Source organism: Drosophila gunungcola, unplaced genomic scaffold, assembly GCF_025200985.1.
Source record: "Drosophila gunungcola strain Sukarami unplaced genomic scaffold, Dgunungcola_SK_2 000001F, whole genome shotgun sequence".
In the NCBI taxonomy this organism is placed as follows: domain Eukaryota; kingdom Metazoa; phylum Arthropoda; class Insecta; order Diptera; family Drosophilidae; genus Drosophila; species Drosophila gunungcola.
Window position 1 is genome coordinate 7,908,312 of NW_026453197.1, and position 26,546 is coordinate 7,934,857.

At 37.9% G+C, this 26,546-nt stretch overlaps 1 protein-coding gene across 1 annotated transcript; it reads right to left on the reverse strand.

Moving 5' to 3' along the window:
* Positions 1 to 761: 761 nt before the first annotated feature.
* LOC128263003 (uncharacterized) lies at positions 762 to 1,575 on the reverse strand. The gene has a single exon (XM_052997633.1). The coding sequence runs from the start codon at positions 1,567 to 1,569 to the stop codon at positions 880 to 882; it is 690 nt and encodes a 229-aa protein (XP_052853593.1). The 5' UTR covers positions 1,570 to 1,575; the 3' UTR covers positions 762 to 879.
* Positions 1,576 to 26,546: the final 24,971 nt, after the last annotated feature.

Sequence of the window (26,546 nt, forward strand, 5' to 3'; positions counted from 1 at the left end):
CTCTTAAGATTAGATCGTATGTATTTCAAACAATAACGAATAATTGAAAGAAATTTTAATTTGCAAAAACAGATTTTTAAAAATCGATTTTTTTGAAAAATTTACTTTATGGCTAATTTTTGCAGTTTTTGTAAGGGGGTACATTATCATTTTTTGCGTAAATTTTAAAAACTGAAAAAATTTTAACTGTGAATGCCATTTGATTGGCAATTTAATGACGAATTCGCCAATGTATGACATTCCATCTGGGGACAATTTTTTCCCAACGTTTTGAGACGAAAACCGAATTCTTAGTTTTTTTTTTTTTGGTTTTTGGAGATTTAATAAATAATAAATTCCTGTAGCGTCCTTTATAGCCATAAGAAAGACTGTTTTGGACAGCTGGCGACTTAATCTACCCATCCACAATCGGGTTAGAGCAATTAATAAGGTTTTTATAAAAAAAACTGATTTGTCAAAATTTGACCAATGTTTGCATTTTTGATAAGGGGGTACATCATAATTTTTTTCAAAAATTGGAAAAATTTAAATATTTTTAACTGCGAATGACATTTGATTGACAATTTAATGACGAATTCAGCGATGTATGATATTCCATCTTTTGACTATTACTTCTCATCGTTTCGATAGAAAAACTGATTTTTGAGGCGTTTTTTTTAGGTTTTTGGAGACTTGTCAAAAAACTAAATCCGAAAATGACCTTTCGTTGTAACTTGGACAAAATGACTCAGATTTTGCAACCGAAAGTTCTTACACTTTTACATATAACTTTATATTTGCAATGTTAACTATTAAAACTGCAGATCTTAAAATCTTTGATCTAGAAGTCTCGCTTTTGGGCTGTCTAAAATACAATTTAGTAGGGATAAAACCAAATCGTTATTTCTTGGGCTTGTTGGCCAATCGCATCTTAGATATGTTGGGAGTGACTCCATTGGATATATTGGGAGTTACCATGGTGGCCCTTGAGGTGGGTGGTGCCCTTGGAATATTTGAGGGTGCTGGCGACGGCAACGTTGGTTCATCTTCAGTTTTGGGCCTTGGCTTCGACTTGCTGGTCCTGGAAAATTGAAATTTCTGCTTTTGGGGCTTGCGTTTAACACCCGGATTTTGGCGAGTGGACAAATTGCGGACTCCTTGAACTAAAGAGTTCTTTAGCAAGGAGGCCGTGGGTGCTGCTGCCGAGGGTGTTGGTAAGTTTGTTGAATTCACCGTCATTCCATGAGCACTTATGGATCGACTTAGAGCTTCAGCCTCCTCATTGACCTCCTGTTGGCCATCCCGCATCATCGTGCTGATCCTTTGCCGCTGCAAACGCTCCTCCGCCATGCGATTCTGCTGAGTGGACCGGATGTGTTCGAACTCCTGCCAGAAGTTAAAGCTGATTTCCGCCGAGTTGCGGCTTATTTCACTTCGTAACTCCTGGACTAAGCTCCTATCCCGCGGGATTTCATCCCTGCTGATCATACGCGACATCAGAATTAAATTTCGTTGTCGCTGGCAATCGATATCTGTTGCTAGAATTTGGAATGATGTTTTATCTGGTGTTGCTTTTGAAAGAAATATCATGGCTAAATGTTATCTTGTGTTGATAAAGCTTTAAGAGTCTCATTCTAAAATAAAGATTTTTTTGGGTATATTTAGCATGTTTGTGTAATTCGAAATAAATTTTAATATGGAAGTATCATGGCTCTGTATTCAAGCTTAATCAAAAAGCTTACTATAAAATGTTAACTTAGTTTTGTGAGAATGAATTCCCTTAAGATTAAGTATGAATATAAAGTCCTTGAAACTACGTTGTGCAGTAAAAATATTTGGATATGTTTTGAATTTAATTTAGAAAAATAAAAGTATTTCAATCATAAAATAATTTTGTCAATACAATAAATTTAAATTTATTTACAAATAATACAAATTTACTTTCTTGGGATTTTCAAAATAGTTTGACATAATAACCACTTTTAATATTGCTGCTTGCCGAATAAAATAGAGTTGTAATTGAGAGCCTACATTTTGGCCCATTCAAAGTCAAAATAATTGAATGGATATTTTGAAAATATTACATTCTAATATCACAAAAGGTGAAATATGTCTTAGTATTTCTGGGGCATTATCCGGGCTCCCGAGCTCCACACTCACTTGTCTGCAGGTTGAAATACCGATGCCGATGCTTGGACAAACAAACAAAACACACGGCACTCGAACATGACGTTCGTTGTCGGGAGGCGATTTTGATCGATGTGCGTTTTCTAATTGCTGCCAACTTTCTTCTTAATTGTGGCAAGAAAAATGAGGCCCGTATCGAAATGGCATGAAAAGCACAACGAAAACAGCACGAGGTGGGGGAGAAATTGTCTGCCTGTAAAGAATATTTGTGGCTTTTGGGTTCTCCCGCAGCTCCCCCGGCTCCTCCCTCGATCAATCATGTGTACGATAGAAGCTCGAAAAGTTGGCCCAATTGTTAAGGCAAACAATAAGGCGATACGATCGCATCGGCCAACTCCATTTAGCTCCAAAATGAAAACAAAATTGCAGCCTTTTGGCTGGACGATCGTATACATTCTGCTCTTTTTTTTGTCATTTTTTTTGTTTTGTTTTCGTTGGGCGTAGGATATCATTGGTGGTGATCTTTCTGGATCCCCCGCTGTGCACTTGTCGAAGCCAAGAGTTCAATGCGCGGCTACCAGCTCACAATTTATCCTTTATGGCTTTTGTTTCTGCAGAAGTGAAAACAAAAGATTGTCATCGGCGGGAAAGGGTATATACATTGGTATACTTTGCATATTTCCAGGCCGTGCTCATATCGCACTCTAATTGGGTGAAAGTGCCCTCTCCTCGGCTTAGAAAGTGTGACAGTTGGTGGTACTCTCCCATCATCATCATCATCATCATGGTCGTCGTAGTCGTCGTCGTAGTCGTCGTCGTAGTCGTCATCATCAGCTGGCCAGCAGTCGAACTTACAGCCAGAAGAGTCGTCGCTCAGAGCCTGTCAAATCAATATCTATGGCTATAGCTTATACCTGTGGCTGCAGCTATATAACATACATCACCCGCATATATAGGCATCGCCAGCAATCAGGCGGACAACAAAAGCCGGGGCCGGCTCAGAAATATTCCCAGGCCAGGAAAACTAGAACTCAAAATCATACATCACAAGCAATTACCGGCTAAAATGCACCAGAGTAAGCCCCCTACGACCGATAGTTGCAGCAACTTGCCAGCAAGCCAGCGACTAACCTTGGTCGCTAGTTAAAGCCTGCAAAAAAAAAAATCGAATAGTGGGCAGCTATTATTACTGTTGTGATTACCCTGAGAATTGGGCGGACTATATAGATTACAAGGTAAAGTTTGTTAACACAAATCAGTACCAATGAAAATCGTAGCAGTCAAAATAATCTTAGTTGTAAGATTTTCATATTTTTATTAAACTGTATTTATTTGTATAATAAGCTAAATTTATGTTGTACATCTAGTTTTTAAAGATCTAAACCAAGGTTAAAATATTTCATGTTTTTAATAAAGCAAATTAATGTTTTTGAGCTTAAAAGACAAATTCCTTATCAATATAGTTCATAGATATAATGATTAACATTTTGGACTTTATTAATTAAAATATTCAGTTATATCTATATTTAATACTGTGTATCACTTGACTTTACTTAAGTCGCCTACGTCATTGAGACGAATTTAATTTTAAAAAAAGTAAGTGTTCGAAAAGAGTTATAGCTATTCAAATTTAGATTAAATGTTGCTTGGACCTTTTTTTTTCTTGTGGGATTCTAGTCGTATTTAAATTAAGATAATCTGATGGTAAAAAATCACTTCTTATTAATTCAACAAATAAATGTATTTATCCCAATTATTTTGAATATCTGGAGATATTATAAGAATTGTTGAACTCAATGGCATACCAATAAGTTTAAAATGTTTGTTAAACAATGCAGTGATTTTTCGGACTTCCAACCAAAATCTAGTAGAGCATTCCCTGTTCAGTGTCCAAACTTTGGGTAGAGCTTATTCCCCCGCCCTTCCCTCGATCAGGCCTTTTGCTGTTGTTGTGTATGCTGGGCATGCATCATCATACCATCATCCCATTATCACATACCACAGGCCGAACTGCGGCCGAGGCTGAGCCAAGGCAAGTCGGTCCAGGTTCAGGTCCAGGTCCAGGTGAGTCCAGAGCAGGCCACGAGGATTGGGGGATTGGATTGGGCTCCTCCTTGGCTTTGACCGACTGAGGCGGCACTTGAATGCCTGGCATGAAATAAATCGCGTGTTTATTGTGCCAGCGGCGATGGCAGCGCTCTCGACGATCGCCTCAATGTTGCACATGGAAAATTGAACGCAATAGAATGCCACTAATCGATCGGGCCGAAGAACTGGATGCTGTAGATGGTGGATGGTGGATGCCCCCAGCTACAAGCAGCTAAAAACAGAAAAAATGAAATGTTTTCAAGTTCAAATGCAAGGTGCGGACTGAAGCGAAGTAAAGTGAAGTGAACCGAACCGAAGTGAAGTGAACCGAAGTAAAGTGAAGTGAAGGAGTGCCAAGTCGGTTGGCGGTTCGGAGCGACTGGCGCAAGCAATCTTGAAATAATCTAAACGATTTGGCGAAAATCACGTCGAGCATCGTCGGCATCGGCATCCACCTGTTACGTCGAGCTCATTTTTAATGCCCCCAAAACGATGGAGTTTGAGTTTCGAGCCTGAAAGGAGGCAAGCGGCCGGCCGGCATCGAGAGCAAATTGCAAGAGCCAAATTCAACGAATGCCGGCGCACAGTTTGGCATAATAATGAAGGCGCAATCAACTGAACGGCTGGCCAGCGGCTGGTATTCTGCTGCTGATGCTGCTGATGCTGCTGTTGATCCTCCAGAATAAGCTAAAAGACTCCTTACACAAGGAGAAAAGTGGGCCAGGGATTGTTAGAAAATATGCCAGTTATTTCAAATATTCTGTGAATGGATGGGAACTCTGTTTAATAACCGCCCAAAAATGAGTATACTTTTGTTAAAGATAAAATTGTGGTATGTAGCAGGTGATTGTTGAAATGGGATAGTTGGTAACCAAAAGACACAAACTAGAAAAAATCGAGTGCATCTCAATCAGAACATAAGACTTAGGAAACGAACTTGATAGGTTCTGTAGAAAGTATATATATATGTATTATTAATTATTTAATAACATAACCATTAGAAAAATATCAAAATGGTTTTAATTTAAGGTGCTTTTTTTAATTAAAAATTCAAAAAAGTTTATAGTTTTTAAATAAATTTATTCCAATTACTGGTTGCATATTAAAACCAGCTAAATTTTAACTTCATTTAATTTTAAATCAAATTTTTCAGAAAACTTCGGCCCAATAAATTCACTTAAATTGAATGTAGATTATAACCAGTTCGGTGTTACTTTTCCCCAGTGTAGACGAGAATGTTCAAGATGAGGCCAGGTGAGGGTGCATTGCACAGATTAAACATTATTTCTGCTTTTCTTCATTTTGGGTTTATCTACCAATACAATGCATAATTTCTCGCTGCTGGCCTGGACCTGGGATGGGATTCCCGAGTCTTTGGCTGTGGGTCCCGGCTCGTTGTGGTGTTATTCTAAACGGCTTTTAGACAAAAGCATCAGCCGGGTTGCCCAAGTTCACCTCACGCTGCCAATCAATCAATCACGGCCAAGAAGCCTAGTCATCTGAGCATCTGCCGACTCTCCGCTCTTTGAGCCTGGTCAAGTGTAATGGTTTTGTCATGATGCAGCATTTAAGCTGCCGCCGTTGATTGATGCGGCAAGAAGTGGCCACAAGAGTGGCGAGTTAGGAATTTCACACCATCAGATCACCTCGGCTAAGAGTGGATCTATGGAAATTTTCTGCCGTACACTTGTCAGTCATTTCTCTCCGTTAGTTTGCTTGGCCGAGACGAATTGGGATTTCGAATGGGAATTCAAAGAGTTTTTCACAGTCTCAGAAAATCTACTGGAACCAGACATTAGGAAAATCACACAATTAAGTGTTGTGTGCTTTAACTTATAACTAATGAGTCATTATAAATGAAACCCTCACTAAGAGATCAATTAATGAAAAATTAATTCTTAAAATTAAAAAAAAGTACTAATTAAATATAATACAACGAAAAATTTACACATTAATTATTCAACAATAAATTAATTGAATTTCCAGTATTGTTTTGAAAGCCTTCAAACAGTTATGACAAGGAAATCTGACACTTTTCTTGTCCCTTTGATACCACCATCATATTGCCTTTTCCATACAAGCCTTAAAAACCTCTTAAGCGCAAAATTAGTTCAACTTTTTCTTTCTACTCGTATCAGAGTTTCGTTAGCCAAGACACTAAAACGATTTATATTCGTAATTAATGATTGATACGCTTTTGATTTGCAAGCAATTTTCGAATGAGGAAAAAAAACCATAAAACACTGGCCGTTAAATCCCAATGCCACCTGCAAGGCGGCGTCGTCGGCATATCAAATCAGCAAAATCAAAACAAAATTAATTGACGACAATTGTGGCGAGCGAGCAAAATGTGTGGCAACCACTAAAACTGCGGCAAAACAGAGAAAAACAGTAATTATAGCAACAACGACTGCAACATCGACAGACGTCAATTGTCTAATCAACAAATTTAGTCAATAAATCGTAATTAATTAACGTTCGATTGGCAGGCTAAAAGAGTTTTCAATTTTTGCATTCGAATCGACAGAGTCGAAAAATTCAAATTCAAATTTGAAAAGGAACACAAAGCAGACAAAAAATCAAGCACAAAGCTAAATCCATATTCGTGCATTGCGACTAATTTTTATTGCCGGCAAAAATTGGCAACAGCTAATCAGTGAAGCATACGCCCCACGAGACCAAAAACTCAGAGCCAGAAAAAGGGGTGTGGCCGGCAGGTGGCCATGTTGTTGGCTATTTGATAACATCGTTGCAATGTGTTTATTGTCCAAAAAGTGACTACACAATCCGACAAAAATCGAGCCAGAAATCGGAGCAACCTTTTATTCGCCTCTCACAGTTGCAATCGAAAGACTTAGACAACGAACTTGACTACAGCAGAAAGACTTAGGCAACGAACTTGGCTTGAATTTGGCTTTGTCTTAGTCGGTGGTAAGAAGCTCAATGATTTTATTTTTTTGATTCGGCTTTTACATATTTCGCAGCTAAAGACCAAAGCTGTAATTTTCTAAAAAAACAATGTTTCGCATAAAATCAATAATTTTTTTGTAGAATACGCTGATATTTAAATGTACAAAATAATTAAATTTAATTGAAATTTGATTCGTTTACATAAAGTGCTAAGCCTAAAAAATTAAATAAAAGATATATAGATGTAGAAAAATATAAAATCGATGCTTACAGTTTATTCAAAAGAATTAATGCATTCTGTTTACTCGTACCATAAAAAACTGCAAGCTGTTCAAGTTCAAATCAGGAATTTCCGTTGCCATGCGAAAGTCTCCCACCATAATCATTATTTTGGCCTTGACTCTGTTATATCATAGCTACAATTATTTGGTAAGAACTTTTAATTAATAACACTTAATGCTCATGATAGATGCCCGACGGACTTATAACTCACTCGCCCCGCATTCGGGCTGATCAGCTAGATCAAAGAGCCTGCCTGCTTGAAAAACCGCAGCCCGCAACGATTTTTGGCAGTTAATCAAATTAATTGCTTAGAAAATCAACATGTTGGTTTCGGCCGAAAGCAGTCGAATCAACGGATTCGGTAACAATGACAAATAACGAATTATGAATAGATATGAGTACTCACATGCACATTCAAGGCCCCCTAAATAGATGGGAATTGTGCAGCAAAAAGCTGATTTCTTGCCTGATTCCTTTTATTTGTATTCACACAGACATACAAGAAAAAACCATCAGATGTATGTATACATTTCTGTTGGTTTATATTCTTGGAAGAGCATTATTTAACTCTGGACTAAAAACGAAAATTGGCCAAAAGCGAGGCACATAAATCACAAAGCACACACGAATCTTTATTTATTTTTTCGGCGCTTTTCGGGGTAGAATCATTGACAGCGCGGCGGAAGCATTATTGTTTCCCAATCTCTCGATCCCCCAATCCGCAGCGATGGCGACGACTTCTTGGTATTTTATTAAGCCACACAAATCAAAAAAAAAAAAAAAACAAACCAAAACGATCCACATCGAAAACGTAAAACAAAAATATTTGCAAACAAAAAAAAGGCAAAGGAAGCCTGACTCATGAATTTGGATGCTTAATTCTACCTAAAGTTGTGTGTCTTCTGCTGCTGTTTTTCTGCTGCGGCCTTTCATATCGCAGCCAATGCGATTAGCTGGGCAAACAAGTGTTAACGTTTTGCTGCCGGTGGGTGCACTGATTGCCTCCACTCCTTCGAGGTGAGAATTCGGCATAAAGCGAAACCAAGGCACTGCTAACTGCGATTTTCTTACCATTTTTGGGTAGCATCTTTGTTTCACTGTTGCCTTTGTTTTTGCTTATTTTGTTGCATTGTGCAAGATTTGGCGGCGTTTTGGCTTTGCCCTCACTTTTGCGAAACCCATTACGGCTCTAAGGTGTTGCATAATCCTCTAAAGACCACTAATGGCACGGCCTGGTTCTATTCTAACATCTTTCCTAATGCAATCAATAAGAAGCAACAGAAATGTGTAGAAAGGGATCTCAAAATTGTTTGGTATTTTGTTCATTAAATATTTATTTTGTTCTACTTGACTTAAAAATGTATTTGTTGTTAGTAAGGTGTAAAGTTATTAAGTTAGCAACCATTTAAACCCTCCAAGAATTAAAGGTCAAAACCATATGTTAAACATATTCTAAATTTCTGTGTTGTATACTACAGAATTTATTTAGATACCTCGAACGACTATTTATTTAACTCAGTCAGCCTTGTACAACATTATTATTTGTGTGCAACTATTTTGAATATCGAATTTCCCATTTTCCACCCACGCTTACACTTGTTATTACCGCACTTAGCTGGTTGAGAGTTTTGCTTGGTTTTTTCAACAAATTTTCTCATTGTTTTGCATATGCAGCGGATTCCTCCTGCCGCATGCAGTTTACTATATGCACGAGTATCTGGCGGATCGCATGTAGCAACAACACAAAAAACTTTGTGAGGCAAACATGTGCTAACAAAACATTGATCATTGTTCAACATGTAAATTCACTAATTTGGCAACGGAAAACAGCCAGCGGCTATAAATGGTAACAGCGGAGACAGAGACTCTAGGCAAGTCCGTCCTTATGGCCTGGCCATAACAATTTTTGCATACGACAAACAAAACGAAATGAATTCGTCGTCGTCATCGTTGCACAGAAAGAAATTTTTCTTCAGGCCTTTACGATTGATTGGATATAAAATAGTAAAACAATAAAGACTTTACACATTGCTTACCGTAAGTGTAAACTGTTAAACAACCCTAGTAAAGATATCAAACATTTAAAAATTCAAATTTATATTAAGAAAATTTGTGTTCAAGTTAATAAATATTTTTATTTATTTATTTAATTTTATTCTATTTTAATTAATATCGCAAATTAAAGAGTTAACTCTTTTAATTGTAGCGTTAATCACGTTAGTCACTTTTAAAGTAAGAAAAATATTAAATTTCTTATTTAAGAACCCCAAATTATAATAAATGAGAAAATCTATTTCCAAATAAATATTTTTAGAAAAAAACATTCAGTAGAAGGACTGTTTGATAAATATCATCATATTTTTCCCTGTGCGTCTTGGTTTTTCCTCCTCCTTTGGTCAAATAAAAATAAAAATACGGATTTGCATAAAAATCGAGTAGGTAAAGTACAGAATGCGTAGAGATCAGCGAGTGACTAGAAATCAGAACAGAACGAGGAATCCGCGGAGCTGCGAACTTATTAAAGAATCGCAGAGTGCCCAAGTTGCAGTTGGATCTGGAGACGATTTTGCCTGGCGGGGATCTGCACCCTGCCTCCCCCGATTTTCTGCACTTGACAAGGATCAAGGTTGCCTGCCTCTGTGGCCATTACTGCCTCGCTCTTGTCGCCTTTTTTGGGGAGTCGGCAGTGGGCCTCCAAATGGAAATTGCTTTATGGCTTGTATATGCAGATTGGGGCATGCTCTTGCTGCTGTTGCAACCTGTTGCAGCTCTTATTTTTATTTATTTTTGTTTTTTTTTGGTTTTTTCCTGGGTTGCGCGACTGCGACTCGAAAATTTATGCGAAAGCGCGCGCGGCTGATTCTTATTTTTTCGCCTTTAACAAGGCCTCGCTACAAAACTTCTCGGTCGCCTTCTTGGGGATTTTCTGCTGAAAATTCAATTTGCTACAAAATGTGCGCCGCTTTTTGCATATCTTCCAGCAAAATTCGTGATTTACAATTTTCGTTTCGTTTTCCTGCTCCCCAATCCCCACAAAGCCGCATCCTTTCGGGCTCATTTGCGGTGATCCGGCAACGAAATGTGGCGATGGTCTCGTGTCACGAAACGCACTGTACAAGGGAATTAAGTGGGAATATCAGAAACCATTGGGCACTTATTTACTTTGTCTTAAAATCTTGAGTTAAGTATTTAAAAAGTGTATTTAAAAATATAAAAACAAACATTAACCTGCTCAAATGTTAAGCTTGAGAGCTTCTAATTTTTTTTTTTCTTACATTAATTTATATTATAAGTTTTTTCATATTTTAAATCGAAAAATAATTACTTGTGATTTGTCAATATAAAAATTTGAAATAACGATTATTTCAGATTCATATAAATAAAAATCAAAAGTGATAATTATTTTTGATATTTTCAATTTTTATTTTTTTTAGTTGCGAGTCTTAATCATAAAAGTTATAATCGGTGCCTGGACTTATCTGCTATATTTTATATAAAAATATGTATATTTTTTTGTGTATATTTTTGTGTGATTCCATTTTCAGGACCCTCACGTTGCCATCCCATTTTGCCACGTTGGAACCTTCCTTCTGTGTCTGATTTAATTTTTTTTTATTTGCCTTTTTGCCTTGCGGTCCGTTTTGGAGTTGGAGTTTGAGGTGGACTCGGAGCTGAAGTTGGCGGAGTCTTCGGAGGTTCACCTGTTTATGCCAGATTCCTGGCATGCGATTAAAATCACCTGCGCGAGCTTTTGCGCCCACGCAGTCCAAGTCTTGTACCCAGAGTAACAGCTTCGGGTTAAATTGGGATGGGATGAGATGAGATGAGATGAGATGGGATGGGTTGGGGTTGGGGTTGGGTCTTCATGGCCGCCTGGCTTTGCCTTGATTTCTGTTTGGTTCGGTTTGGTTTCCTTCTTATATTGCCTTACTCGATTTTGTGGCTGCGCCCAGTATTTCGCTTCGTTCGGTTCATTTATTATGCACTTGGCTTTTATTTCATTTTAGTTTCGTTTTTGTGGCTCGCTGTTTATTCAAACTAATTTAATTTGTGCGCGGCTTGGGTGCGCGCCCGCAGGTAGAGTCTTGGCAGGTTGCTGTGTTATTTTGGCGTTTCACGCACTTGGCGCATGTTGCAGTCACGCCTTTTGTTGCCAGCCTCCTCCTGTCCACTGACCACTGTCCACTCGCAATTCCAGAAAACAAACCCAAAGCCACACGCAAAAAGTTGTTAAAATGCAAATTAAATTAGAGCCAAACTGATCGAGAGGAGGGTGTGTGGGTTGACAAGTGGGGTGGGGCTTGGTTTCTTTTCTTGTGTTGTGCTTTTGGGGGATTTGGTCAGAATGACATGAAACAATGCGATCGACAAATATTTGCCTCGCTTAAAATATTTCTTATACAATTTTAAGGATAACATTGGACATTAATACGGTATTTCAAGTGATTATTTTATTTATCTTTGAAACTTCAGTTGTCAAAAATTTTGCTAGTGTACTTTTCAGACTCTCTTTTAATAAACAGCTAGCAGTTTGTGAAAAAGTTCTTGATAATTGTCGAGTAATACTTCCGCTCCAAGGAAATATTTTCCTTGAAATATTAAATTATCCTCCGTAATAATAGGGGTTAGTTACCAATCTATTTCCACGTCATCTGGTCTATCATATTTTGCTGAGTGGGAGGTCAAGGTTCTCATGCTCATGATAGATAGATATGCCTGGCTACATAATCAATTAACAACGGACCCCTGGCATGGCCAAAAATTTAATGCCACGCCAGACACAATCGGCACAAAAGTGGCAACATGACCATTGTGCGAGCCCAGTTCTATTTGGCATCCTGGTGCTGCCGTGGAAAAGCAGCAGCAGGCAAATAAAGACCATGACATGGCAATGGTGCACTGAAATTAAATTAAGTTAAATTAGTTACATATTAATAACTGAATATAGCAAATGTCAGAAAAAGAAGATCATTTTAAATTTGATTTTATGTAGAAGGGTCTGTAAAGGTTGTTTGAGCTGTAAAAATGTTGTGTTGTTTTAAAGTCAAAATAAAAATTATAGTTGTATCTTAATTTGTTGACCTTTTAGCTTTATTGTTTAAAGCACTTGGATTTTTAAATTACAAAAGAATGAAACAACCAAAGAATATAAATGGTTGTTCAATATTATTCATTATAATGATAATTATTCATTATTTGTTTCCTGTTTTTTTTGCCAGTGCAGACAGTCTGTCAGCACTCATCGAGCCGTGGTCAAAGTTTACCATCAAATTGCTAAAATAGCAAATAATGAAGCTGACAGCAGTAGCACCAGCTACGGGTAGAGCTGCGATCCAGGGGATGATCCGGCTGCTAAGCCGAGGGGAGGCGGCAATTAAAACGGGGCGAATGAGGCGAACGAGGCGAGCCCAACCCCTGGGCAAATAAACTCAGTGTTGTTACAGCAGCCGGGACATAAGCAACACTTTGCGAGTCGTGGGAAAGTGCTCGACGAGGGGAGAAGGAAAAGAGATACGCCACTCGGCGGTTTGACGCAGGCGAAGAGATACATTTGTATCTGCGGCAGACAGCGAGCGTCTGTTGGCCATCAATTTCGGGGTACTTTCGATGGTGGGCTGGCGGGTGCGTGCAAGGCTTTAATTTCTCAATGCCCTGCCCGCTCCTTTCTGGTACTTATCGTCCGCATCCTCGTGTCCTTACGGTCCATGGGCCACTTGAGTTTTACAATCGAATGTTCTGCGTTGTCAATAGCCTGCGGTGTGTGTGGGAATCGTTGCCGTGCCCCTGTGAAGCTCAGCATATGCTTTTCCCTCCCCTAATTCGAAAGGCGAACATCACCTCTGGTGATGTACCATACCTTTCGGTATGGGAAACTTGGGATTTTCTAGCCAAGTCTGCATTATTTAAATTTTATGGTTGAATATCTAAATATTTTTAAAGACTTAAAATTATTACAATTTAATTTTTAGATTAAGTATTAAAGTGGGTTTCATGCCAAAATTACAAAATTTTTAAATATTTATTTAACGTTTTAAAAAAATGTGGCATATGATTTTTGTTAAAGTTTAAAGTTTTTTTTCAAGTTAGTTCTTATTGCTTTTTTTTAACATTATTATGCGATTGAGTGAATATCAACAAACAGCTTGAGAATTTAGCCAACGCGCATTTTTCAAGAGAAAAACTCGAATTTTTTGTTGGAATGTAGGCAATTTTTATTAAAAGTCTACATATTTCAGATATTTTCAGAGACAGCTTCCTTCTGTAATTTTTCGGCCTGTCATCACCCTCATCCAAGGGCCAGTTTTTGCTTTTAATGGCCGTGTGCGCACACTATCAATCCGAGCGGCCAATGGCATCTTCAATTTTTATGCATATTTGCAGTGCGCCGGTCACGTGCCGCAGATTCGAGATCCTTTGTCGCCGGCCTGTACCTGTCACAATCACACTTTGCGGCATGCTGCAGCATTGCAAATAATATAAATTAATATTTTTTCCACCGAATCGTCACCCTTAGTTTTGGGACTCTTGTGCATTTTATTTGAGGTTTTGTCTGTTTACCAGATTCAGATTTGCAGATGAGATTGCCAAAAGTTGAACGGAAGATACAAAGGGGCGGTTTTTGGCCAGGACCAAAAAAGGTACACTGAACGTTTGGTGTGGGAATAAAGTTTGAACGATGTCCCCGCATTTTGTAGAATCGTAGGAATATAATAGTAATTGTGTTGTATAATTGGACATTTGATTGATGCTGGTTGACAAAATGGGAAAAGTAAGTTATATATGGCGTAATTTAAGGATGATTTCGAAAAAAGACACTAATTGGTTGGAACTTGCGTTTATTTATTATTGTATACTTTTAAATATTTAAAATTGTAAACCTGTTTTAATGTTTTTAATAAATAAGTCTAAAAGAAAAAAATGTAACAATCCTTGAAAAAGTATTCTCAAAATAATACTTTAGTATACATGTATGCACAAATAATTAATAAGGAGTTTGTTTATGAAATATTTTAGAATATTAATTTCAATTTTAGTAGGTATTTTGCCCAAATCATTTCCCATACCCAAAGTAAATTCTTGCCGTGTAAAATGTCAAATATTTTGGCAAATCCTTTTACCGCCCCCATACCTTCCCATCCAGCAAATCGATGGCAAAAACAAATGGCGCTCATTTCCGCTTTTATTTTAACATCTTTAAGACACGTGCCGTCGTCATCAGCCGATTTGTTGGTCGTCTGCCGCTTTGCAAAATTGCCAACTAATAAAAGTGCAGATTTGCCAAGGATTTTGATCAGCCTCAGTCGATGAGGCACAAAGAGCATCGTCGTCGAAGGGAGCGGACAGATAAAAGGCCAATTTAAGGTGGCACTTTCTGCCCAAAGAGCAAATATGGGGAGTTCAGGGGGTTGTGTGGGGCTCGGACTGTCAAAAGCGAGTTGATGAGCCGCATTATTGCAAATTGTCTGTGGGTGTCAACGACAGACGAGCGACAAAATGAGCACTTGATACTGCCAGCGGAGAATCATTCGAAGATGTTAGTAACTACGTTCGTGTCTAAAGGAGTGCACTCAGGGAAATATTAACATAGCGGTGCACAGAACATACAATTAACTATTTGTTCACAACTTTAATCAGAGAAAAAATAGCTTAGTACTCTCCTTAAATAATCTTTGAAAAGTAATTGGGTTGAACATATAATCATAAGTAAGTAATTTATGAAAAAAATGTGATTTTTTAACACAGTTAATCTATTTCGATTTTAAGATACTTTAAAATGTTTTTTAAAGTAAAAGTTTATACTATATTTTCCCGGCGTGTAAATGGCTGTGAAGGTGGCACCTTGAGTTCCAAGTCCATTTTGCCAACAGAGTTATAGACCAGACGATGGCTTGATGCGGTCGAGGGCATAAACAAAGGCATTAGACAACGTCGTAGGCCCCAGCAAGGCAAAGTTGATTGGTGTCAGCCATAAAGTTCGCCTCGCGCCTTTCCGCATCCTGTTCCGCATCTTGGCCTATTGGTCTGGACCCACAGTGTTGTCTACTTAACGAAAACTATCTTAAAATAATATTTTTTTCTGTTAGTTAGCTATTTAGTTTTTGTTGTTTCTTTAAGAAGGGTTTAGTGAGTTTGTAGCTTTCATTTAAACAATCTTTATTGTATTGTCTTTTTGACAAAAACTATCTTAAATTAATTGATTAATTTTTTCTCTATTAAAGACAAAATTAAAAAAAGGATTTAAAGCCAGTTAGCCTAAATTAAGCTATTTTTTTTTGTTTATTAATTAAAGAAATAGTGAGTGATTGATATTTTATCATATATTTCAACTGTTTATTTAGGAGGTCTGAAAATTTGAATTGTTCTTTGCCCTGTACTATTTAAACAAGTAATTTTTTTATGGTAAAAAAAGTTATTTAAATTGAATATATGACTGTTTAAAAAAAAAAGCTAAATTAGCAGCTCTGTTAGCCAAGGTGGCGCCAAAGGCTTTGATGTGCGGCGACTCTCGTTCCTTCGTTAGACACGCAGGCGTTGATGGACATCTTGGACTTTTCAGACGGGCCGGCCTGAAAAGTGTCGCCGGCGTTTTCGGTCTGGCCCAAAAGAGCCAAACGAAGTGACCGGCGTCAAATGGTGCTTAGCGTCACCCACTCTCGGGGACCAGAGATCTGAAACCTGGACCAAGGTACAACTCCTGGCTCCACAGTAACAGCACCATCCCCATCACCATCCCCAGCGCCATTTCCCATCTCATTTGCATGCAAATGTGCGCGGGTGTTGGCCCAGCACAAAGCTATTGTCTTTCCAGTATGCAAAAAATATGCAAAGCTTAAATTTATGAGAAATTAAAGTAAATTTATTGCATTGCATTCGCCTGTCTTTGGTGGGGCGAAAATCTGTGATCGGTGGGCGGCGGAGAGAGGAAAACACTTTCTGCGGTTGTCCCTTAGTTTTTCGGTTTTTTTCAACCAACTGATTGTGTGATCGATGGAGCTCATATGCATGTTGTTGATAACTTTCTCTCACCGCACGATAGTCAAGTACAACAATCCCATAACCTTTGATCCTACAAATGTCAGTTGAAAGACAACTAACATTTTTAGGGGTCGAATATTTTGGGGAATGGATAGCTTAAAACCGAGAAATTTGTACATATATACTTCGAATTTATAAAAAACTTATGAACATATTTTGTACCTCATTTTAAATCTAATATTTTTAAGATTTTTTTTAAATAAATATTAAATCTTGCAATAAAATATGCATTCTATATAATATTATGATTTATTATTTAATTTAAATACATTTTGAATCCATTAGCCAGATTTTTAGCTAGAAGGTTTTTAAATCCAAAAACCAATGCCGAATAACAAGCATGGAGACCTTACAATTATTAGTTTATTAACGAAATCATGCAACACATCGTTAACCTTATTTAACAAGTACTCCATTGCAGTCCAAGTAAATTGCATAGTATCGTAGACCTTTAGCTACGCTTCCGATTGATCATTTCCAAATAATATCGGACTTTCCATATGTTAACGGGGCCAATCGCTGAGACCACACCCACCGGCTAATCAGCACATAGACAAATCATAAACTGCACCCAACCCCCTTCGAACACCTGATGCAATTTGCCAACGGTTTTTTTTTTCGTTTTTATTTTGGGTTTTTGCTTTTTTGGGGGGTAAAAACAACGAGCGCAATCACAATTGCTCTGGCAATTTCACACTTTCAATCGACAGCCACCGGCGGGCATACGAGTGTGGATTGGAACTCCGATCCCGAGCATTACCAAAAAATACCCACCAAAATGTGGGGCAAAAAGTGGGGCCACCACTGTGCAATTAACACCTCAGCGGCCGACTAAAATTATATACACGGCTTTATGAGTGGTCGGCGACTCGAAGTTAGAGCCGCAGCCAAGTGTTTTTCCTTCTAATTAATAAATACGAACTGAGTTTTCGGCCAGCATGCAAATAATATAACATTTTATGGCCCCATACACGGCTATGCACTTTAATTTGTGGTCGAAGTCGTATTTTGCCCCGCAAATATTTCTTTTTCACCTGCAGCCAAAAACTCCAGCGTCGATTTTATGGACTTTATGGATCCCGTCGCTGCGCCCCATAATTCAGCTCACTCAATAATAATTTTTTGCCATTTACCTTGCCCATTTCAAAGAGTTGACAATAATTCAGTGGCAGCCGCCGTCGCTTTTTATTGATCGGCTTTTGCGGCTCTCCGAGGCTCGCTAATTGATTTTCAATTAATTTATTGTAAACATTTTCGTGCGACACCTCTTATTTAGTGCATAATTAAATGTGGCTGACAAAAATTGCATTGCTTGCATTTTTAAATGATTTATATCAGTTGGACAATAAATCAGCGCTCAAAAGCCAACGATAAAAATTAATCACAATGGTCACACTTTTTGGTCACAAATTTGAGGGGGACTCAGAGATGTTGACGTGAGCTTGGAAGTATTTAGGTTATGTAAATTGTTCTGGAAAGAATTTTATAATTGATTAATTTATAATTAATTAATTCTGTATTGAAAATTCTAATGAACTAAATAAAATAATCTCTAAAAAATCTCCAAGTAAATAGAGGAATTTTAATAAAAATTGTTATTTTCCGAGTATTTACTTCTAAACATTTTTTAAGTTATTTGCTTGTTAATTAAAAAAATAAAACAGTTCTAACAAGTGCTGCCATAAAACAAAATTAAAAATCATTAAAAAATATTGCTTAAAAAACAAGACAAACTTGCTATTATGGTTCAAGATAGCGCATCTAAACCTAATGTTATTTAATGCCAAGCCTTTTAGGAATGGTCTTGGCATAAATCTCTGGTAATGAGGGTATGTTCTTACACTGAATAAAACTTATATAATTGGCGCTTAAATGTATCTTGGGTCTCAAGGAAATAAATCTAATTAATGTGGTTTTTAGCATCACTTATTTTATGGCCTGCTTAAATCACGATCACATCACTGACCAATGGCAATCACTGCATGATTACCTCATGCATAGTATTTTATTTTGCTTTATTTTATTTTGTTTTGGTCACTGCATATCCTTTCGCTTCGATGTTGCTCGTTTGTGGACTGCTACCCCCGAGGCTGTGAGTTCAGAATCATGGGGAACCATTGTCAGACGACTCCGCTCCACTCACTTTGGCATATTAGTTTCAATTCATTTTAGTGTCCCGCTCCGACTGTCCGCCGTCCGATCTCTGTGGCTTTGTTTGGTCGCGACGGGCGCCGCATTTGCGAAGTGTTGCCAGTCAATTGACAGTCCAACTGACAGAGCCGCCTGCAGGCCGTCGTCGGACTGGAGAGTCGGGTCCAGGACTTTTATGGTCGTCTGGCCGGGGCATTGGGGCTTATAAATTATCTCTGTTCGCCTGCGACGAGTGTTGCCAAAGCTGGCTATGCATTGAATAAATCTGGCTATACTTAAGGATACTATTTCCAATTGATCTATAGACTTTCAATGATTTTTAATATTTGAATAATGTTTTAAGACTATTGTCTATTACTTTATTCAAAAAATGTTCAATTTATATTTGGGAAGAGAGCTCAAAAATATACATCTTATACACATATTAAAGACCTTTGGTTTAAAGAGATTTCGGTGATATCCCCTACAATTTTAAGACATTTTATACAAAATTTAATTTTCCAAAACTTTAAAAAAATGTTCAAAGTTAACTAAGTAAAAAAATTTAAAAAACTATTATTTAAAAAAAAAAACATAGATAGAGCGGGATTTAAATAACACCTATTAGAAAAGCAGAAATGGCAATCATAGTAAAATATATATTGTTTAATACATTTGTTCTTTGAGCCATCATAACGATTTAATAATAAAAGCCATTTAGTACATTTTTTAACTCCTTGAAATGCCTGCAAATAATGTATAGCTATTTTAAGCATTTGATTTAGCCATTTATTGTTATTTGTATAGACACCACTGCCGCCAAGTTCGATTTGGAGAGTCTGTGGCGCACTTGCCGTTGCCATTTAGAAATGAAAAGTGACTCGGTCTTGGATTCAGACTCTAACTGGGACTCGCGGTCGCATAAATGTCTGTCTATATGGCCTGCTTATTACCTAATTTCATTGGGCCCGGTGCATTGACAGGCGTTTGCTCATTCGCCCCGTCGGCCGGCTTCGGTCGATTGGCTCGAATTGACTTTGGCATTTTAAGTGCCTTTTTTGCGGCTTTTGGCATTTGGCCAAGAGCCAAGGGTTAGAGGATGTTGTTTATGCGTGCGCTTTGTGTTTGATTCGTGCTCGGCCCAGAGAAAGTCATTCCGATATATGGACAGCAGGGTTATCAATCATTTAAAGTAGACGGGAATTCAGTTGGGAGAGCTGGCCCAAAAAGGAGACTCTGTAGGGAGTCGAGGAATATTTTATGAAAGCCGGAAATGTTTTCTTAATGGGAAAAACAAAAAATTTTAATACGAAATCAAGAGATTTTTTAAAAAAGCTTTACTAATTCGATAATAGTATTTGGGCTTAGTTGAAAATAATCTTTATATTTTATTTGCTTAATTATTTGTTTTAAACATTTATATTAAATAGCAAAAAGTAAATGAAAAAGGTAGATTTTTTAGAATTTTTTAATTTTAATAACTAGAAATTTTGCATAATCATTTTCATTAGCCATTCCTGTTCGACTAGGAGACCCCAAAAGGTTAAGCGAATGCTAATACGATTTGCAAGCGAGCTCGGTTTTTAAGCGGGCATCATTAAAATGCCGCGCATTTAGCCAGCTCCCAACAAAGTAAGCTGAAATGCTCAAATTAATTCATTTTAATAAATCGTAAATCGCTGAGATCGTGGGCCAGCCAAACAGAGCACCGTCCTTAATCGATTCTTCCGCATAGCAGTCCGCCGAATGGCAAACAATTTTAACAAAGACCAAAAACGCTCACACATGGCTTTTGCGATTTCGGATGCTGTGCATCCCACATTTGTATGGCAATGGAGAGCAGGCCCAAAAGCGCACTCGTAATTCGGTTACAGATTTATGTAGATTTGGAGCATGATGAGCGGAATGGAGTGGCGTATTTAGCCCGGCAGGAGGTCAAAGTGAATCACGCTCCTGGCCGCATGACCATTAAGAGATGTGGAACGTGCAGCGGCATGCGAAATTAATTTCGAATCCCGACTGGTAGCCCCGAAAGTCATTGCCAGATTGCCCGGCACCTGGCTGCCAATTAGCGTAATTATTAAAGATTCTATAAGCGAAGGAGGTGGCATTGGAATTGGAATCGATGGAATGGATTGGAATGGAATTCCCTGCCCCGCCACTTGGGTGCAATAAAAATTGCAATTTTCATAATTGCCATCGGCTGATGGTGCAAAAAATGTCGCCTAATTGGCTTCCATGGCCGCCAAGCGATAAGCGGCAGCCTCCTGGCAGAACAATGGCCAGAATTGCACCCAAACGGCGGCAACAGGTTAAGCCACATTCGAGAGCCAGCGAACCAGAGTTATTCTGCCCATTCTCCCACTCTCCAGAGTTCTGTGACATTATTTCTGCTGCTGCTTCTGCTGCTTTAGCTGCATTTGCTGCGTTTGCAGCAGCCGCAAAAGCTCTTCTATATCATTTATCAGATGTAAGTTTTCCTTCCATTGACTTTGGCATTGCCAATGGATTTTTTCTTAAAGGCCACTGAACAGCGGGTATTATGGTTGTCTGGTGAAGTTTGGTAAATATGGTCTTTTAAATATTAAATTAAATGATTGCTATGATTGCACTCTTTATATAAAGTTAAAGTAAGAAAAAAATGGTTTAAAAATAGCTAATATAAAAATGAATGATTGTACACTTTTAACGAAAATACTTTCCATAATAAACTTCAGCTTTAAAAAGGTTTTATATACAATTTTGACTGGGTAGTTAAAAAAATAAACTACAACCTTTTTTCTGTGATTTTTGCAAAACTAGTTTCAGGAAAATGGTTAGCTTTTTTGGTTTAAATATTCTTTGGTATAAAAATGTATAGTTTTTTTAAGGTAAGGTAAGGGTATTTTAAATCCGAATATTCCCCGTGATGATATCAATCCCCCGACACCTCCTCTCCACGCTGCCCGTTTATTGCCGTTGTTTTGCACTGTGTTAACATGATCTTTTATTACTTCTACTGCTCGACAGTGCTTTGGTTGGTTTTGCTTGGTTTGCTGGGTCGGGGTCTTGCGGTTTGCTTTGCCGACTGGAAGTTGAGTTTATTTACCGCTAATAATGGTCATTTGAGTTGATATTCCGACGATGTCGTGGTTGTGATAAGACGACTTCAGCTTCCAAAGGAGCAGCACATATATGTGAACAGTGTTAAAAGACAAAAACCAAATATATATAAATATGTATATGTATGGCAACAAGGTTTGATTCAATTTGGTTGAAAATTTGTAAAACGCGATTTTTGAATTTGTTTGGCAAATTTGCGGCTTAATTGACAAAACACATGGAGAGACATGCGACTGTCCAAACGACCAGCGGCGTTTCGCTGTAGTCGAATGGTCAAAAATAAAAACACAGCCGCCAAGCAGAACAAAACTCCGGTCCGTGGATAACTAATAAAATCATATATGCAACAAATAGCGGCAGACAAGCTGCAGACCTCAATGAGTCATACTCAAAACTACAGAAAATCCGAATGAAAGAAAAAAAAAATCGAAAAGCGAACTTTGCGCCCCAGACAGCTGTGCAGACTTTTTGGCCAAAGTGGTGCAAACGGGTGGGGTGTTTGTCTGGTGCTACGGGGCGTGTTGTTAACGTTATTTCACTTTATTTTTCTGTTAACAAACATGCTGAGCTCTTAGCCAAAACAACAGCCACGGCTTCGAGTATGAAATAGAAACAACATGCAAAGTGTAGATGACGTTGAAATGCTGTATATAAAAGGTTAAAACTGCATTAAACTCTTTTAGTTTTTTGCTCAACGGGTCAATGAATCAGCGCTTACGAAACTAGATTGATTAAATAAATAATGCCTTCAATTAGAAACTGATTGGCGTATTCACTCCAACACTTCTTATACTTTTCTTACTTAAAAAGTATGATAATCTACATTTTAATATGAATACAAAAATAAATTGTTCTGTGGCATCGCTTGGTGTTACCACTTTAATTTGAATGGTGGTAAATTTTTTGAAAAATCTATAAAAGGACTTGTACATTTTTCCGCAATCTCATTTAGGATTTTCCATTTATAATTTTGATACAATTTCATCTAGGCACCGGCACTCCTTGACCACTCGATCGTATCGGGACCCATGTAACACATGGAAAATCGCCAGACATTAGGCTAATGCAGAGCCAGCAGAGCATTTTTCACTTTACCAAGTGTCCCTTATTGTATCTAGGGGTATGTAAAGTGTCCCCCATAGGTAGTAAAAATTGCGCCTATTAATTTATGACATAATAATTCTCAAAGCGCAAACAAAGCCGCTCGTAAAATGCAGCTCGGCCACAGACAATGGTCTGCATTATGAGTGGAGTGGAGTCGAAGGAACCCACATGACTACAAAGTGCACTTGGAAAATATAAAAATACATTTAAAATACCTATGTCTAACATATACTATATAATTTTATTTTATTGTTTTAAAATTTATGATAGGTGATCCCAGCACTAGTAAATACTAATGGCGAATTAAGCACTGAATTACAAATATTATAAAGTGTTCTTGAAGATAAACATCTGCAATTAAGAAGATTAAAAAGTGGCTCTCTCTGGAAATCTTTTTAAAGTACTTTATTAAAAAACATGTAATATTTTAAACAAAGTCTTTGATTAAATATTTCACAAATGTATGACTTCTCGACTTTTATCTTTAAAAATTGCAATTATTGTAAGATTTCCTTTAACTTTGGGATGGTTTTCGATTTGGAATTTTGCAGATTTTTGTACAGTGTATTTCACCCACCCGAGGGGGAGGCTAAAATCACGGCGACAAAAGTTGAAAGACCCGACAAAAGGAGGGCGCCAGGCCGTTCAGTTTCCTCGATTTTCCAAGTGTCCAATGCAGCTGTCACATACTGCCACCGTGTCGTGTGGCCAAATGAAATCGCGAGTGCCAGTGCCAGTGCCAGTGCCAAATGCGAAATGTGGCAGAAATGAGCGGGAAATACGTATGGCACTCCATATCGCATTATCTGGCATCATAATTATCCCGCTGGTGTGACTGTGACTCACGATCTGTGGCAGTCGGCCGTGTCGGCGCAACAATGAAAAATCACTTGCAATTTTGTTTATCAATTTGTGAAAATTATAAAAAATATGCATACGCTGAATATTTTGGCAAAATCATTTGTAAGAGGCCCCCGCTGGATTCGCATTCGCCCACGTTATCCCCCTTTCGGCGACGATGTGGCAACGCCACCGCCAGCACCACCCGCACCACTCACTTTGCACCACCATCACCATCACCATCACCATCACCATCGATGGTGTGTGTGGGCGTCGAGCTTGGTGACTCTTGGGCGCCAATAAAGCTCTGCCAACTGTTTATGCAACTGTTTGAATAATCTCTACTTCTCGTCTGGCCCGCAAGGGTTAAACGGTTTCGTTGTCGAGCTTGTAAGCCCAAGGTGTTTCCGAACCAAGAAGAAATGGATCGGAAATAATTGCTTACCGAGCTGAGTCAGCAGGACAAGAAAACTGGATTAAGTTATAATGAATATCGAGTTCAGACGCTTTTTAATTTGTCTGCATGGAAAGCCATTCATGTGGAATAGTTCTAAAAGATTAAATGCTTAATGTTTATAGAGAAGAAATTTAATTTGCCTTAAATTTAGTAATAACATATATCAAATCTTCTTGTTAATACCAATCAGATTTAAAATTTTTGCTTAAAAAATAGTTTACACTTACACTTTTATAAATAAAAAACAGATTTGGTTTTTGTTATAAATGTATTATATTTTTAATGTTTGCCAATATTTTTGAATTTAAATTTTACAGGTTTCTTCTATTTAAACTTTAAAATTTGTTGCTTTCCAAACTTATAATATCGTAAGAGTTGTTCGCCTCTAAAAAGAGCATTGAAAGTTTGCATTTGAAAATTTCGATATTTGTCTGCTAACAAATGCCATTCGATACACTTGACGCCGTTCACTGAAATTAAATATATAGATAGCCAAACACTTTATATCTGCAAGAAAAATGCGTCGTGAGTCAAGTTTGGGATTTCTTGCTCCTGCAGGAATGATTCGCTGTCCCAGTCGCAGCCCCCGACTCCTGGAGAAGTGGAAAAACCATTCGAACACAACTTCTTCGGTTTGTTTGGCTGCTGCAGCAAACAAATATTCGTGATTCCTGATAAGCATCACATTTGGCCATCGTCTTCGTCGCCGTCGTTTGCAGCTTTGACTCCTTTCTACCCTCCTTCTTTCCCCAAACGCTGAGTGCCAAATGCCGCTAAAATGCGGAAAGCTAATCAAAAACGCGTTGGCCTGAGACGCCGACTGAAAGACTGGCGGTCCCGAAAAAATCGAATTCAAACGAAATGTTTCCAAAGCCAAGTTCAATTGCCAAACAAATTCGCGTGAATGAGCCGGGGCCACAAAACACGGCAACAACAACTGCCATTTTGGACACTTGGAGAAAATAACTTATTATTTTAAAATTATACATATCTTTGGAAAAATACTTTTGTATCTGTAGTCAGGGGACTTTTCTTAAATCTTGTTATAATTAAGAGGGTTAAAAATACATGCAATTATTTAATATTTAAATAACAGAAAAAATAAATTCATTATTTAATACATAAACATTTAAATTAATTTGATATAAAGTAGTACATAAAATCTCATAGTTATTAAATATATAAGACAGTTTTATAACTGAATTTTTAACTATGTTTTCTCCATTTGCTCCTTGAATTTTAAAACATTATTCCTAAAAATCTTACTTCAACTTAAAAAAAAATTACTGAACTTAGTGTATACATGACTTTTTGATTTAATATAAATTTTTTTATTTAAACGTTAAGCAACTTATTGTTATAAAACGATTGCATAAAATAGTGAATCATAACTGGGAAACATAATTGATAAGATCTTTTTAGATAAGATCTTTTTTAAAATGTTTTTTATTCTCAAGGTTTTTGCCACTTTCTTTTGCAACTTTTCTTGCATATTTGCATTGCAGTGCACTGGCTTAGCTGCTGGTATTTAGTTGGCAGGCAAATTTGGGAAATCAGTTGGGGGAGGGACGGGCGATGGGGGCGGTCAGTTGGGGGAAAACATTAACCGTTTTGTTCGCCTGGCTGTTGCCGTTGTTGGCGGGAGTGCTCCGTGTGACTTATGTGCGACATTAGCGCGACGTTCTTTGCTTAATTACGTAAAGTTTTTCGGGGCCGCCGTCGCACCGACTTTACCTGACTTGACTTAACTCCCTGGCTCTCCACTGTGATGCTGATGCTGGGCTGCTGTTGTTTTCTTGTCGCTGGCTGCTTTTTGTTGTTCTGTGTACGACAAGTTCGTGTCCTGAGTCTTTCGTTTTGGCGCTTGTTCTGCACTGCAGTTGCAACAGGTTGTACATTGGAATTAAAGAATCTGTTGTGTTCATTTGCGGGTAGATATTTGGGATAAATTTTAGCGGTACCTGACAGGGCCCGGCCATATCTCAATTTCCCAAGAATTCCCTCATTTACATCTCCGCCCTGCTGTGTGCTCCACTTTGCCGCGAGCCTACAGATTCTCAGCGAAATTCCCAGAGATCATTAAGGGGCTAATTAGCCCAGCTTTATCAATCATACGCCGGGTGAGCCGCAGCGAATGCAAGGTGCCTCAAGAGTACATTCAATTGCCAAAAAACGAGAATACACGCTTTTCTCACGCTCTATTAAAACATCATCAATCAGGTCGAACGTATGAAAGAAGAAACAGTTTTTAGGTATTACAAGAAACAGTTTGAACTAATTTCCATATTCTACACAGCGGTGGAGTTCAAAGGGTTTTGGAAAGGCCGACAAGTGCTACATGTACTTCGGCAAAAAAAAGCTAATTAAAATCCATTTAAAAGTTACAGAGCTAAAATTATCATTAAATTTGATTCTTTACAATATTGCCATTGTCTCGCGGCGATTGGCAATTTTACATTAAGGAAATTTACAACATAATCCAAATGAGGCA

Coding starts and splice junctions, on each gene's coding strand:
- LOC128263003 (XM_052997633.1), bottom strand. CDS start 1,569: ATGATATTTCTTTCAAAAGCAACACCAGATAAAACATCATTCCAAATT.